This window comes from Gymnoscopelus braueri (assembly GCF_963280865.1).
Source record: "Gymnoscopelus braueri genome assembly, chromosome: 18".
NCBI lineage: Eukaryota > Metazoa > Chordata > Actinopteri > Myctophiformes > Myctophidae > Gymnoscopelus > Gymnoscopelus braueri.
The window spans coordinates 19,655,442-19,672,684 of NC_137618.1; the positions used below are offsets into that span (position 1 = coordinate 19,655,442).

The 17,243-nt window shown below is 45.2% G+C and overlaps 1 protein-coding gene across 5 annotated transcripts in view; it reads right to left on the reverse strand.

Annotated features, from left to right (window-relative positions):
- The window catches only part of nrp2b (neuropilin 2b), a 140,823-nt gene that overhangs the window by 59,635 nt on the left and 63,945 nt on the right, over positions 1 to 17,243 (reverse strand). For all 5 annotated transcript variants that reach the window (XM_080412823.1, XM_080412821.1, XM_080412822.1 and 2 more), the window contains exon 7: positions 12,146 to 12,301. In XM_080412823.1, the coding sequence (XP_080268949.1) occupies positions 12,146 to 12,301 (156 nt within the window). The remainder of the gene's footprint in view (positions 1 to 12,145; positions 12,302 to 17,243) is intronic.

Genomic DNA, 17,243 nt, shown 5'->3' on the forward strand with positions numbered 1-17,243 from the left:
TCTCCGCTCACGCTATAACTGGCTGTGTTACAGGTCACTCAGTAGTGTTTCCTACTGCTGTCAAACACGGACCCTCTATGCCCTACACTTTGACATGAACCCTCACTGATCCCTCCAGTGGACTTAAAGGAATGCATCAAAAAGCCTTTGATAGTGACGCAGCCATAGTCTCAGTTATACTCAGTTGCTTGCCGGTGTCGTGCTCAGTAAATAGCAGATCTACAAGCTTGTACAGTATCTGCTATTTACGGCATGCAACACCAGGCGTGCGACTTAAGTATAAACCAGGCTTATCAGGGCCAGTATAGGCAGCAGAGCAGAGAAACCTTTCACATGCATTACCACAGAAAACAACTCAAAGGCATCTATATCCAAAATAATCCAGATCAAAAGTATCTGAATCCAGGTAATCTGCATCAAAATAATCTAAATCCAGATAATACGGATAAAAAAATCATCTGAATCCTAAGAATCGGCATCAACAGGATCATCTTTTGGCCACTATAAGCTGTTGATGCATGTGCCCAGTTAATCATGTCTTACTTTATTCAAAACATTGTGGTGTTATTTTAGTCTGCTCAGAAGTTATGTGTGTTTTGGTGACAGGCCACGTCCCCTTTTGGCCTTCCTCAGCCTGTGCAAATCAATTCCTAACAGCCTGTGCAAATCCAAGATATCCTGCCAACAAACATACAGACAAGCAGATGGACACACAATTGATATCACAGTGGTGGAGGTAACAACCTGAAACCTGAATCTGAAAGTATTTTTTTATCAGTGGTTCAAACATTTTCACATCAAGGACCCCCAAATTGATATGCATTTGGCCACTAAGCCTCATCTGAATAGGTTTTGTACCAGGGACCGCCCAAAAGAGAAGATTTGTCAACATTGTTTCGAAAATAAAATAGGGCTTAATTGTTTAAACTGTTCCTCGTTTTGCTGGCTGGGGACGTCCCTGGAACCCCCTCAAGGACACCTAGGGGTCCCTGGACCCCAAGTTGAGAAAGAGTGGTTTATACAAAGAGTTTGCTTTGGCCGTCACGGTGCAGCGGCTGAACCATTAAGGCCTATACCATGGAATACACAGTACGAGACTCAGACGGAGCGCAGCTGGACTGTGCAAGAGCAGACAGTCAAACAGCAGACCATACATTAACGGCAGGTCATTGAGAATAAATCACCGGTCGTTAGCGAATGGAATTACCGAGCCTGTTTACATTTGAAATTGATTGGACCGAAAGTGACCTGACCTCCTGGTCTCGGGCTGTTGTGTGTGAATACACACTGTGAGAGCACTGTAAGGGGATACCTGGAGACAGTGTTAACAGCTGCTAGACTCGCTGTGAAGAGCATCAACACTAATCTACTAATGGACAACACCTGCGAAGGGCTCAGGTTATGCCGTGTGTGAGACGGAGAAGGGAGACTGAACAAGAATGAGCGAGGAAGAGAAAACAGACAAACAGTTGAGAGAGAGAGAGAGAGAGCGAGAGAGAGAGGAGATGAGATGGTATCTGTCCAGGTCAGGTGTTGCTACCGGTGTTAAGTGATGAAGTAAGTCAATGCCAGGAATCATGTGCAATGAACCGATGCTCACCTTTACACACATGCACGCGTGCACGTGTACGCACGCGTGCACGTGTACGCACGCACACGCGCACACACACGCATGCAGAGCCACTCACGCACAAGCACGTACACACTGAGTAACAATGGAGGGCTTGGCAAAGTGGTATGCGTGTGTTTGTGTGTGTAATAACAGTCGACACGTTTTCTGTGGACGGTTAGGGTAGCATCCATTGCACTACAAAAGAACAGCACCAGTTCTGTGGTGTATGCTGTGTGTGTGTGTGTGTGTGTGTGTGTGTGTGTGTGTGTGTGTGTGTGTGTGTGTGTGTGTGTGTGTGTGTGTGTGTGTGTGTGTGTGTGTGTGTGTGTGTGTGTGTGTGTGTGTGTGTGTGTGTGTGTGTGTGTGTGTGTGCGCGTGTCACAGCGATTGTGTCAACACAATGCACCAGTACCGGAGCTCCAGGGACACTAAACGGCACCAACAGAATGTGACCACCACCACCTCCTACAGCACAGCACTGTTTTAGCAACGCACAACATTCAACACACGACAGCTAGACATCCACCCATGTTTCATTGTGCTACAAAATGTAATCTTCCCCACACACACACACACACACCTGTGCCGTTCTGCACCTGTGTATGGGTTAAGCTTTAATTTGGCCTTTAAGGTAGCTTAACTAGTTTGTCTGTCTTCAGCACAACTACATTCAAATTAATTTCCCCCTGCACCTGCTTGTGTGTGTGTGTGTGTGTGTGTGTGTGTGTGTGTGTGTGTGTGTGTGTGTGTGTGTGTGTGTGTGTGTGTGTGTGTGTGTGTGTGTGTGTGTGTGTGTGTGTGTGTGTGTGTGTGTGTGTGTGTGTGTTTTTTTGAGAGAGAGAGAGAGAGAGATAGAAGCTACTTTAATGGTGATAATGAAGGTATACAGTATACTGTTTACAGTATAGGCCACAGAGAGAGATAATGTGCATATGTGTATAATTATGCTTTGTCTATGGGCAAGTTAGTGAGTTGTGTTTGTAGCTGTGTGTGTGTTTGTGGCTTTGTGTGAGGTCCTGTTCTGAGCCAGTGGGACACAGTCAGTCACATCTCTGCGAGGGCCAGCACAGACACACTGAATTATTCAAATGTCCGTGCTGTGTCTGTTTCCGTGTGTCTGTGCATGTGTGTGTGTGCGGTGTAGAGTTATAAAATAGTAAACTGCCCCCTTCCCTCCATCTCCTCTCATTTCATCACACTAGGACACACACGCTCCCAACGGATGGGGAGACTGGCCGTGTGTGTTTCGCGGTGCACTCCCCCAGCAGGGGGGCTTTGGGGAGGCAGACTGTCTTTGACAGCCGAGTCAAAGCGCGCCGACTTGTGTGTTTTTAAGTGACCACACACACACACTGTATAAGTTGTGTTTGTGTCGTCCCCAAACAAAATGTCCACCTTTGTCATTCTTGGGTAGTTTAGTGTGACATGGTGAAGGGACAGCTGTTTATGAGCAGATCCACACCATCCAAAGATACGACAGAATTCTGTCAATGTTCAAAATGTGTGTGGCTGGTGCCTGGATGATTGTCAATGTGAGACCGCTATGTAACAGATAACATGGAGGTTGTTTTGTTAACAGAATCTACTACTTTTAATGGAAAAAAATACCGTGGCAATGTTAGCATTTTCATGTGTTAATCACAGATAATCAATCATCTGCTACTTCATGTGCAGAGTGCAGACAGTTTCATGAAATATGTCAGGAGATATTATCAGCTCTCTTTGGAGAATCGGCATGGCATGTTTTCCTCTCCTGCCAAGTCAAGATTGCACAAGACTGTTCCTGTTTTTGTTTTGTTTTTCTCAAGGTTATATATTGCCCTGGCATACATCAGCGTACACGTACGTTATAGTTACGTTGCGCAATCTGACAGGTAAACTCAATTCTACTCCCACAGTAAAGATGTTACCTCTTTAACATTGTACAGTATGAGATGTCATTTTATAAGACCAAAATCATGCAGTGTGCAAGCACCTTTAGTGTGGTTGAATGTGTGTGTACTGTATGTGTGTAATCCCAAACAGTTACCTGGGGACAACACTGGTGTCCCCAATTTGATTTGAGAGTTAGGGTTATAGGCATGTATCTGTATCTGTCTTAAGTTTAGGCTAAGGTTTAGATCGGTTACAGTTAAGATTAGTGTGAAATGAATGCAAGTCAATTCAATGTTATGTCCCCAAAAGTTTGCAAAGTGTGTGTGTGTGTGTGTGTGTGTGTGTGTGTGTGTGTGTGTGTGTGTGTGTGTGTGTGTGTGTGTGTGACAAAGTCCATTCATCTCAGAAAGACGACACATAAAGTATCCTCATAATGTCTCCTCTTTACCCTTCTCTGTCTCTCTCTCTCTCCTACTGTACATTGACCTCGCCCTGGCTCCCATTTTTCCTTCACCTCTCCCTGTTTCTCTCTCTCTCTCTCTGTTCTCTTCCTTTTTATTCTCTCTCCCTCTCTCTGTCTCTCTCTCTGGTGGCATCGCGCCAGAGAGTGTGTTTGCGGGCCCTCAGATCTGTCCGCAGGGATTTGTGGTCAACACCCGTCTCTGCTACTCTCATTATTCTTCCTCTCCTCTCCTCTCCTCTCCTGTCCTCTCCCTCCCTCCCTCCATCCTTCCTTCATTTGCTCCCTGCCTGGCTCCCCTGTGAACGTTTGCTCCCTGGCTCCCTCCCATCTCTCGCTCAGTCGTTCCCCTATGAGCCTCTCTCCTCTCCTTACTCCCTCCCTCCCTCCCTTCCTTCCATGTGTGATCCATCTCCCCACGGCATCCACCTTTCCTGCTCTCCCTCAGCTCATCTCTGCCTCCGCTTCACTGGTTGACCTGAAACTGACACCTTCTGTCACTCTGATGTTCCGTTTAAGCTTTCTCTTTATTTCTCTGTCTGTCTGTCTGTCTGTCTGTCTGTCTGTCTGTCTGTCTGTCTCTCTCTCTCTCCCTCCCTCTCTCTCTGCCCCCTTTCCTCCCCGATGAAGACGTTAGCAGTAGGTTTTCCTTGGCAGGGCTCCAGAGCCGTAATGGCCCCCGCCACCCAGCCTGCAGCGTGTTGTATAAGAGGCCCTATTGGATGACATGTTGTACACCTCGTTGAAGTCAAGTGGTACAGAATACCTCTAAAAAGGAGCTGAGGCTTGTTCACTAGTCCTCCAGGCCCCACGACCCGGGCCGAGGCAAACTCAGACAAGGTGTCGCTCTTCCAGAGAGGGTCCCCCTCTCCTCCGGGTCATCAGAAACACATTAACCCATTAAGACCTGAGGCTGTTATATATATCGTTGTTGTCTGGTGGAAACCTTGTATGTCCAAAACCGTTCCTTTTTTATTATTATTTAAAAAGAACGATTTAGTGAAAATAGCGGATCTACAAGTGCACAACGCCTCGCATCGGTCAGCACTGCTCTTATGCGACACTCTTGTGTGATGAAGTAGGGCTTTAATTTACAAAAAAACAAACTTAGATACAAGGTTTGTGCTCGACATTGACGATAATATAGTAACAACTAAAATGACACAGATGCTTTCCCGGATTGAAAGGTATAACAAACATATAGGCTTTCCAGGTCTAAATGGGTTGCTACAGAATACAGGGGCTGCTGTCAAACTGTGAATCACAGTTTTGTAGCAAAGGCGTCCCAGTACAAAATGCTTTGGCGAGTGAAGTTGCCTTCATGACCTCCACAGATGAACACAATTCCAGTCAAACTCAAACTATGAACTGCCAGTCAAAAGAGGGAAGCATATAGTCTCTGTACGATTAAACGGAACAGAAGCTGATATGTCTGAAACCTCGAAAGAAATCAAGAGATCGGAAACAAATGAAAAATTATAAACGGGCCAAGGTAAAGAAATAATATACTTTCCTCCCAAAAGGAGGAGAGAGACTTTATTGCCATCATTGATTTGTAATTTAAAGTCTTAAGCCCTATTCTATACTTCCATAAATGTTTAAATAAATAAATAAAAATATTTAAAAAATTGCCGATTTACAAGCTCACAATGTGCCGTGTTATCGCTTGTAGATCCACTGTTTTAGCTATTTTGGGAAAACAATAGAATATGCAAAAAACGAATTACATTTTTCTTTGAAAGTTTTCATGCTCAAAACATGGATGCCAGGTTTAAATTGGTTAAAACAAGTAAAAGGCTGTTGCTCGTGGGAATCTCTCTCCGCCCCTCCCTCCTCCCAACCGCTGTCACTTCCACTCTCCCTCCTCATCACTCTCTCTGTGTCTCTCTTCCTCTCGCTCCGCGGGTGTTTGCATCGAGTCAATGTGTGCCTTTTTGGTCTCGTAAACCGGTACAGTACCTACGGTACAACACACGGGTTGGTTCCCGGGACAGTTCGCTCTCTCTCCCTCTGTGGTTTATGTGAGCGGACGTGTTTTTCCATGTGTTCCATCTGGTTTCGGTGCAGCCATTTAACGGCATTATCAAATACATTACAGATCACACAAATCACCATCACGTTGTGTGACAATACCTCGCTCTCTGAGCTGGATTACAGATGTCTGAAAGGGAGCTTTGTGTGTGCGTGTGTGCGTGTGTGTGTGTGTGTGTGTGTGTGCGTGCGTGCGTGCGTGCGTGCGAGAGAGAGAGAGTCTTCAGTGGCCGTGTCCCTTGGATGTATCCTACAGATGTAAGACAGATGCGTACACACATGTCGCAGGATGGGCCATGTACATCTGACAGAGAAAGCAGCAATGCATGTATACATTATTACATATCTGTGTGTACATTTGCTCTTCCAATACATAATATATGGCATGTGTTTACCTTTACGTGCGCGCGTGGACATGCATATGCACACACATTCGCTCTCCGTTTGGCTCAAAAGGAGTTTTTTTGTTCTTCCAAATTCTCATTCCTTAGTGTAGGGCCCCTGAGCACCGAAACCACACATTCTGCCAAACGCACACGCACGCACGCACACGCACACACACACACACACACCAGACCCTCACTGTAAGCGCGCCATAATGTTCCATTTGCACAAAGAGCATAAATTGGCCTGTCTAAATGTGATGACTTTCTCAGACACACCCTGGGGAGAGAAGGAACGAGGCAATACCGATGGGGGGGAGAGAGGAGGGGAGGGAGGGAGGGAGAGATTTAGGGAGAAAGTGACAGGAGGGAGTGAATGAAGATGTCAAGTGGATGAGGGAGGAATGGACAAACAAAGGTATTCAAGGGGTGAGAGATGGTAAGATAAGAGGATGGACGGATGGATGGATGGATAGATGGATGGAAGTGGGAAAATGTACAGTATTAAACTGTTTTAAAAACATGTATTTCTTTGTAATGCTGTGTGCACTGCACAGACAGCATTTTCACACCCAGACGATACAATGCTCTGTCAAGGATCTTCAGATGACTGATTTATAGTCTAGCATCACACACACACACACACGCACACACACGCGCTCGCACACACACACACACACACACACACACACACACACACACACACACACACACACACACACACACACACACACACACACACACACACACACAGGGTGTCGAGGCCAATGCTGACTGGGTGAATAAAGGTACGGACACTGAGAGGGGACATTAGGCACCAAAATGCTGACGCATCTTCATTCAGCCCTATATACACAGGTACAGTACTATGCCTATTGGAAAATAGCCGATCCACAAGCTCACAACGCGCCGCCTTGCGAGCTTGTAGATTTGCTATTTTCAAATGATTTTTCTATACACTTTGAGAACTTTTGGTACTTTTAAGTACATTTTGATGCCAATACGTTTTGTACGTTTACTGAAGTAAAGTTTTGATTGCTGGAATTTGACTTGTAACAGAGTATTTCTACATAGTGGTATTGATACTTCTTCTTACAGTAGGTAAAAAAAACTAAATCTCTGTCGGGTGGAAACCTCATATGTTCAAAACAGTTACTTTTCAGGATTCAAATAAAAAAATAGCAACAGTAGCAGATCAACAAGCTCAAAACGCATCGCTTTGCGCAGCATTTCGAGCTTGTGGATCTGCTACTTTTGATACTTTTGATACTTTTACTGTAGTACTGTACACTGTAGTATGTTGTAGGGCGTTAATTTGCGAAAAAAAACACTACAAGTTAGAATATGGAGATAAGAGGTTTCTGCAGCAACGAAATGTGAGTATTTCTTCCTCCACTGCTCTCTCCCCATCACTCCCCCCATGGAGGAACACATGGGGAGAGGTCTGGGGGGCTCCACCAGCGGATTACTGCACACACACTGATTCACCAGGGGGCCTGCAGCCTCTAAAGACCACCGCCAGTTGGTCTGTGTGTGTGTGTGTGTGTGTGTGTGTGTGTGTGTGTGTGTGTGTGTGTGTGTGTGTGTGTGTGTGTGTGTGTGTGTGTGTGTGTGTGTGTGTGTGTGTGTGTGTGTGTGTGTGTTTTTTTTGAGGGGGGGGTTTCTCTCAGCAGTTGTTACTGATTTATGCTACAGCCCCCTCATTTAGATCACACACACACACACACACACACACAAACACACACACACACACACACACACACACACACACACACACACACCTCCCTGCCATCTCCCTAAGCGTCTGGCTCTGGAGCAGCTTTCCAGGGTTCTAAGGGGAATCCAGGAGGATTATGGAAAGCAACACTAACCGCCAAACCTCCAAACATCATCATTAGTCCAGGCTGTGTATTGTTTAGTTACATGACTTCTACATTACTATCATTATGCATTTGAATCGAGCTAGTGTTATTGTTTTACTTGTAGCGAAAGGGGACTCGATTGATTGATTAATCATATGAAGAATACGTTGATTGCCTGACACTAGGGTGCTTATTAAAGCAGGGTGGAAAAAAAACATATATACTTTCTTTTTATTTGATTAGATGACTGATTTGATTTTAATGAGTTATACTGTTTAGTCTCACTGCAAAAATTATCATTGTGAAATATTTCTCACTATATTATCTAGTGTATACTATATGTTTTGCCAGATCTTATCCAAAACTGATCCAAAGAGGTTCTCTCCTGGAAGTTTGGCTTATAGTTTCTTACAGTAATCGTTTCTATTCCCCCGCCTCTCTTTCTTCCCCGGATTTCAGAACGTTTTCCCCCTCCTTCTGTTTTTTCCATCAATCACATCTCTGAGTGAGTTTGGAAGTCTACTGAGGTCTTATGGGAACTGTAGTCCACAAAGGAAGGACAAATGGCTAAACCGCCTCTCTAGTTACAGTTCCAGAATATCGGGTGTGTGTGTGTGTGTGTGTGTGTGTGTGTGTGTGTGTGTGTGTGTGTGTGTGTGTGTGTGTGTGTGTGTGTGTGTGTGTGTGTGTGTGTGTGTGTGTGTGTGTGTGTGTGTGTGTGTGTGTGTGTGTGCGTGCGTGCGAGCGAAAGAATAACATAGAATATACGGTAGCTTGTGTCTGTGACAAAGTAATAAACCACCTAAGCCCTATTTTATACTTTGTCATGCGACATCGCATCGCGACATCGTATGTTTTGGAAAACTTTTGAAAACTTTTGAGAAGTTTTGAAATTGTTTCTATAATGACATGCCCAAAATACAGAGTGTTAACAGAGAGATAAAGTGTGCATGCGTGCATACGTGCATGCATGCGTGCGCGTGTCTAATAGAGCCAGGGTTCCCAATTTTTTCAAGCCGCGACCCACCCAACATGACCACATTTGAACTGGGGACCCCCCACCCTGACAAGCACTTGGAATTGTAGGCATTACGTTTAGTTTGACTCGGTTCCACAGATGAATATTGTGAAAATAGCCGAACTACAAGCTCACAACGCCTCGCGCTGCGAGTCGTTGTGAGCTTGCAGTTCGGCTTGTAGATCGGCTTGTTCGGCTTGTAGATCGGCTCTTTTCACAACGTTTGCCTCTTTCTTACGTAATATTTGACAATTTGACCAATTTGGTATTAAAAAGTTAAAAGTCATTAAATTGTCACTTTAGAAATGTGTAGATACCCTGTATACACTTATACTGTATATGTTGGTTTGTTTACTGTTGAGTAGATGTTGCACATTAAGCTAATCATCCGGGGAGTGGGACCCCCCCTGGGGGTTCCGACCCCCAGTTTGGGAACCACTGTAATAAGAGAAAGCTTTAGTCCTGGTGTATAAGACCACAGGACAAAAAAACACATGTGACCGCCGTACCAGGCAGCAAGCAGATGTGACAGAAACGCCACGCCCTCTCCTCTGTGTTAATCACCACACACACTTAACACACACACACACACACACACACACACGCTCACACTACTGCAGGCAGTGCTCATGGGTGATGATGAGGCCTCATGCCTTCAGAATCAGAATCAGTTTTATTGTCACATCACAGGTTTACAAGGTAAAAGAGTGGGTGAAATTATTTTTTGTACATCGTTCCCATCGCAACGTTAGTTTCCATAGAAAGAAGGGGGGGGGGGGGAGAAGAAGAGGGTGGGGGGTAAGTGGGAAGGAGATCAAAACAAGAGAGCAACAGAAGGCCAGACAAGTTATCTACATATTTACAAATTACCTGAGATGATAAAAACTAAAAAAACTAAACTAAGGTGCCTGAGCATAGCAGCAATGTATTGTATACTGTGCATGTTATACTTATACTGTGCATGATAGACAATGGACGTTAAGGTGCTTAGAGGAAAAGGAGCACAATAAAAAGACCAAAAAAAAAGTCAGTGCGTTATACAAGGGATTAAGGTGCAAAAGGTCAGTGCGTGTCCACCTAGAGTGGACTGACCCTAGTATAATCCGCAAGTAGCTCCATGAGAGAGTGCAACAAAAAGTCATTTGTACCTGGTGTAGTCCACAGGTGTGTCCGAGGGGGGGCTAAAGTCCAAGTCATTGTCCCTGGTATAATCCACAGGTGTGTTCAGGAAGAGCCAGAAAAGAAAAGGCTGCTGAACAAGGCCTATGCCTCATCCAGGCTTATTCCCCATTCAGCATTCTGACAGCAGCCGGATTGAAACTACACCAATACCTGGTGGTGGAACTCTTGATACTGCGGTAGAGCCCCTTGCCCGGTCGCGGTCGTTGTAGGGGGTTGAACAGTCTGTGACTTGGGTGGTGCTTGTCCTTGATGATGCGCTTGGCTTTGAGCACGCACCGCTTTTTGTACAGTTCCTGGAGCGCTGGGAGCTCGATTCCCATTATCCGCTCTGCCGATCGCACTACTCGTTGTAGGCTGATCTTTTCTCGGGCAGTGCAGTTCCCGTACCAGGCCGTGACACAGCCTGTTAGGATGCCTTCGACAGAACTGTTGTAGTACAGCCTGAGGATGCGACGTCCTACTCCGAGCTTCTTCAGGCGGCGGAGCCAGTACAGTCGCTGCTGAGCCTTTTTCACACCTCCTCCCATACAGACGCTCAACGCCGGCACAGCCAGCACAGAAACCAGTCCAACCAGTACGTGGTGCAGCTAGTGGGCTGCGCTGTGTGACCACAGTGGAAATGGGAACCAGATGGAACAGCCTCCCCTACCCTCCCTCCCTTAACTCCTCCGCCTCCGCCATATAATTGCACAAGAAGGCTGTGCATGGCATTACGCACCACTTATACTGTATATATCGCCGCTGTCGCTGCAAGAAACCTCATATCTCCGTATTCTGACCTTTTTTGTGCTTTTTGGTAAATGAACGCCCTGCTTGATCAACCTACGGTGTCACACGAAAAGCATCAGCAGCGGTGGAAGAAGTACCCAGATATTTTACTTGAGTAAAAGTAGCAATACCACAATTTAAACATACTCTGTTACAAGTAAAAGGCCTGTGTTTCGAAATGTTACTTGAGTAAAAGTACCAAAGTATTGGCATCAAAATATACTTAAAGTACCAAAAGTAAAAGTACTAAAATGTTTGAAAATAGCAGATCTACAAGCTCACAACGCGTCGCATCGCGACGCGTTGTGAGCTTGTAGATCGGCTATTTTCAAATAGCCTAGGTATAAAACAGAGCTAAAGTGGTTAATGTATGTTTTATAATGTAATAATTTATACCTGCAAAGTAACTAGTATCTAAAGTTTTCACATAATTGTAGTGGAGTGAAAGTACAATATTTGCCTCTGAGATGTAGTGGAGTAGAAGTAAAAGTATTGAAAATTCGAAATACTCCAGTAAAGTCAAAATACCTCAAAATTGTACTTAGGTACAGTACTTGAGTAAATGTACTTAGTTACTTTACACCACTGAGCATCAGAAGTAGCGGATCCACACAGCGCCGCGTTTCGAGCTCGTGGATCTGCTACTTTTTCGTTTGAATCCTGAAAAGTAACCGTTTTTTGGACATATGGGGTTTCCTCCCAGACAGAGACGATAGACAGAATCTGGTGCAGTCGTAAACTCTTTGCTGAAGCCAGTGGAACGGTGATGGAATTATTCTGCGGTGCGGTGCGTATATTATACCTTGTGGCTGTCGTTAGTGGTCGGTGGAAACTTCTTCCATGGGTGCGGTAACACGTGTGCGCGCTTGCGCACGTGTGTGTGTGTGTGGGTGGGAGTGCCTGTGTGTGTGTGTGTGTGTGTGTGGGTGTGCTGTGTGGTGTCTATAGGCCTACCTTGTGGTTCTTGCCGTGTCTGTAGACCATCCAGTCCTCTCCGTTGGTGCTGACCTCCAGCTTAAAGGTCATGACGTAGTAGGACTTCTGCGTCTCCTTGGAAACGGCACCCTGCGTGGCGATGCCCGTCAGGACCTTGAGCACATGGAGGTCCACCTGGGGGCGAGAGAGAGAGAGAGAGAGAGAGAGAGAGAGAGAGAGGGGCTGTCATTATTAGTGCAAAGGCTCATCCTTCATCGTGTTCATTTGAAGCAGACTTGACCTCTCTCTGTGTCCCACTGCTGCTCTTGAGCGTGCACACACACACACACACACACACACACACACACACACACACACACACACACACACACACACACACACACACACCTAAGCTGATCAGCATCCCAGCTCACCTCTCTCTCTCTCTCTCTCTCTCTCTCAGATCGATAGTAATGACCTGGGGCTCATTTTAATTTCCCCTCATACAATAGCCATAATCACCTCCCTTTTGCGGATGCTAACGCTACGTGCTTAGCATGCCGCCAACGTTTTTTTTTTGCTCAGTCACCACTAGGCAGTGTGGCTAGCATATATAAATATAGGATTTCAGCATTCTTTAGTCAAAGCACCGTGCACGATTAGGTGTAAAAACCAATTACATTTGAGATGTATATCTGTTTGCTTTAACGCACGGCCATTTAAGAGGACTTTTTAAGGTTTCATTATAATCTATTACAGAGCCGCATTAAAACCGTCAGTCATTTAAAAAGGGAATGAAGGTCGCAATAGCTCATCATTTGTAACAAACAGAATGAATTAGCAAATATGCTAAATGAGCCATGTGTCACAAAAGCACTATCAATAGTGCAATACTCTGTTACAAGTAAAAGTCCGGTAATCTAAATTTACTTGAGTAAAAGTACAAAAGTATTGGCATCAAAATATACTTAAAGTATCAAAAGTAAAAGTACTCAAGTAAAGTACTTGAGTAAATGTACTTAGTTACTTTACACCACTGCAAATGAAACATTTCCTCCACTATGTGAGGACCAAGGCTCATGAAAACCTATGATGTATTTTTGTTTAGACAAATTGACCGATCGACAAGCTTGTAGATCGGCTATGTTCGGCTCATGTTCCACCCAGAATATGAATGCTGGGGTTCAAGAGGTTAAAGTGACATTTTATTCATTAAACTTTAAGGAAATATGTTCCATTTGGGGGGGTGGGGTGGGGGGGGGGAGTAAATCAAGAGGGTGGAGCAGTAATGACAGCAAGTAGATGAGGTGTGTGTGAGATCAGAAGTTTATTGTCTGAACCCTGCACAAAGATCAGCCCCGCTTCTCGCTCTCTCATCCTCTGTCCCTGTTGTGTGTGTGTGTGTGTGTGTGTGTGTGTGTGTGTGTGTGTGTGTGTGTGTGTGTGTGTGTGTGTGTGTGTGTGTGTGTGTGTGTGTGTCATGCTGAGGTATAGTAGAAAACAGGGGGAGGTTAAAATGCTGCGTTTGTTATCTGTCAGCGAGACAGGTGTTTTAGATTACTTCCAACACACACACACACACACACACACACACACACACACACACACCTAAATTATATACGTGCACACACACGCACGAGCTTAGGGCCAGACAGGGACCCACCTAGACAAGTAATCAATAGCCCGGAAAACAGAAGAGAGGAAGAGAAGGCTAGGGGTGAGGAATGAGAGAGAGAGAGAGAGAGAGAGAGAGAGAGAGAGAGAGAGAGAGAGAGAGAGAGTGAGAGAGAGAGAGAGAGAGAGAGAGAGAGAGAGAGAGAGAGAGAGAGAGAGAGAGAGAGAGAGAGAGAGAGAGAGAGAGAGAGAGAGCTGAGGAAGGACAAGACAGATGAACAGATTAGAAATTAGGAGGGAGTAGAAGCACATAAAGAGAGAGAGAGAAAAAGGGAGAGAGAGAGAGAAAGAGAGAGTGGGCTAGAGAAGAGAGAGAGAGGGGGAGAGTGTATTGCTAAGTGAGTATTCCCTGGGAAGGTTCCTCATCAATCACACAGCTGTTAGAATCACACCACCAGCAGCACCGCTCGCATCATCAATCTGCGCCACACCTTACTGGAACACCACACACAACACAACACTGTAGATCGGCTATTTTCACTTTTACACTTTTGTGCGATGAAATGCGCTAACTTACGGAAACACAAAGTTGAAAATTTGCCCCGACAGCAACAATATACTAGAATATTATGGAACAGAATATTATAGAATAGAATCAATCACTATATCGTCTCTGTCGGGTGGAAACCTCATAGGTATGTCCAACGGTATGTGAAAGTTTAGAGCTTGTGGATCTGCTACTTTTGATGCTTTTGTGTGATGCTGTAGTGTGATCAAGTGGGGCATTAATTTATGAAAAAAACACAAAAAGTTAGAATATGGAGATAAGAGGTTTCAATATAGCATAGAACAGAATAGAATAGAGTTCAAAGAAGGATAAAGCAAGAAGCCATGACAGATGAAGCAGACAGACATCACTAGTAGAGAGAGGAGGACAGTACACTGTACCTACTCTACGGATCACAGAACACCCCCAGAGAGAGATTTAAGCCTGACACACGTGGCCCTGGGGCCAACACAACACACACACACACATGCCTGAGACACACGCTTCTAAAAAACCAACACACACACACACACACACACGTATGCATGCACGCACGCATGCACACACACACAGAAAAGTGGTCAGTGGAGGCCAAAGAGTGCAAGACGCATGGAGAGAGAAGGCATGCTGGCATTTATGACAGCTGTTTGTCAAGATGGGTGCTGCCACACGCAAACTCTCTCTCTCTCTCTCTCTCTCTCTCTCACGCACGCACACACGCACGCACGCACGCACACACGCACGCACGCACGCACGCACGCACGCACGCACACACACACACACACACACACACACACACACACACACACACACACACACACACACACACACACACACACACACACACACACACACACACACACACACACACACACACACACACACATATACACGCACACAGACAGGGGCATACACTTGCAGCCCTATGCACCCCTAAATATGCACACACACACACATACAGGGGCGTCTCTCTCTGCTAGGTGTTAACACAGGAGAACAGCTGAGAGGCACAGTGGAACGCGGTGACCCAACACAACTACACTGACCAGAGAGATAGAGAGAGAGAGAGAGAGAGAGAGGTATGACTGGCATAGAATAGTAGTTCTCAAACTTTTTCGCACCAAGGACCCTTAAATTGATATATATTTTTCGTGACGTGCTGCACGCTCGTAGATCTGCTACAGCCAACATATACAGTAAATGCATAAAGTGGTTCAAATGACTGTGACGCCACATTGACTATACTTTTGCTGGGGACCTCCTGGAACCCTTTCAAGGGCCCCTGGGCGGTCCCCGGACCCCACAGAGCAGCAGCTCAGGTCCAGACGTTGGGAGGTATAAAAGACGGACAGGAAGCAGCAGGGTACATGGAAACTTGGCTTCTTCCTGTCCCTTGGACAGTGTCCCTTCCTGTCCTTCTCGCTCAACGCTGGAACTTCATTACCATCCTGTTGTCACGTCCATCCCTCATAGCCTGCACTTTGACCTGTGTCGTATCCTTGTACCGCGAAACGCCCGCCCCGCAACACACTAAAAACCTTTGGTGTCAACTCGTCCATTTGTATACTCTCTGACAAATGCCTTCTAAATCATTGGTTCTCAAAAAGTGGGGTCCGGGGACTACCATGAGTCTTTTGGGGGTACCAGGGAGTCCCCAGCAAAATTAGTTAATATAGCGTCACAATCATTTTAACCATATTTTAGACTTTGGCTATTCAAAAATAGCAGATATACAAGCTCATAGCACGGCACGGAGTGCTATGAGCTTGTAGATCTGCTATTTTAGAAAAATCGTGAAGATTTGTGCAAATGTTTTTTTATGTGAACATATTTTACAAAATGTTTTGATCCTGGAGGTCCCTGAAAATGAGCAAAAAATGTTTTCAGATGGGGGTCCGCAACCAAATACATATCATTTTGGGGGTCCTTGACATGAAAAAGTTTGAGAACCAGTGTTCTAAATCAGTAGTTCTCAAACCTTTTTGTGCCGTGCAAAGACCCCCAAATTGATATATTTATGTATTTGGCCGCGGACCCCCCATCTGAAAATGTTTTGTTCCGGGGACACCCCAGAAGAGAAGAAAAAAATAAGAAATTTCACTTAAGCGCATCTGCTATTTTTGAATAGCCAAAGCTCAAATCTAAAATGACACAGATGCTTTTCCGGCGGGTTAAAACGACACTGTGGATTGTTACAGTGTACGGGATGTGTGGTGCATTTCAACACAGGAAGCTCCGTGCCTGAATGGCCTGAATAAATAACTATGAGCGTGTGGAAATATGACATATCGTGTGTGTCGAGCAGGATGTGCGGTCCGGGGTGGCCTGCTTGTCTTGTGGTGAACAGGTGTGAGCCCAGCGACAGCCAATGTGCCAATCAACAAAAAAAGTAATGTCCACGAGCAAGGCACCGCAGTGTCTTGGGTCTCCTTTTATATAACTCACTTTGGACAGAAAAACGTGTGTGGATTCTCAATGAGAACCGTCGAGATAATTCAAAGTACCAAGTACCAACTGTGTAACATTTCATTACACAGTTGGTACATCTTCGTCTGTGCAAAACAGCGGTTCCCAGTATTCAATTCAAAACTAAATGAATGCTGCAGGGTCCTAACACCGAGGATATTTTGGAAAGCAACACTTAGGTTTTCAGAAACCGATTAACTGTCAAATAGATACATTCCGGGTACCTTTCCAGTGCCTGCGTCATTTTGACGCAAATGTCAGTGACTGAAAATGGTGTTTAGAAAAGTTGTTAAAAAACAACAGTATGTGGAATTGTTATTGTGAAAAATATACCAGTGAAAGATTATATCAAGAGAGATAAGATTATATGCATTCGTTTTAATGCTCTGGTTTGAATACCATTCTGTCCGGTGAGTGTGCGGCCCATTCGCTCCCAGCTGTCCGCTGGCACACAGACTCATAACTCAGGTATGGCACTCGGAGGGCACATGTTTGGCAGCATGATGGAAT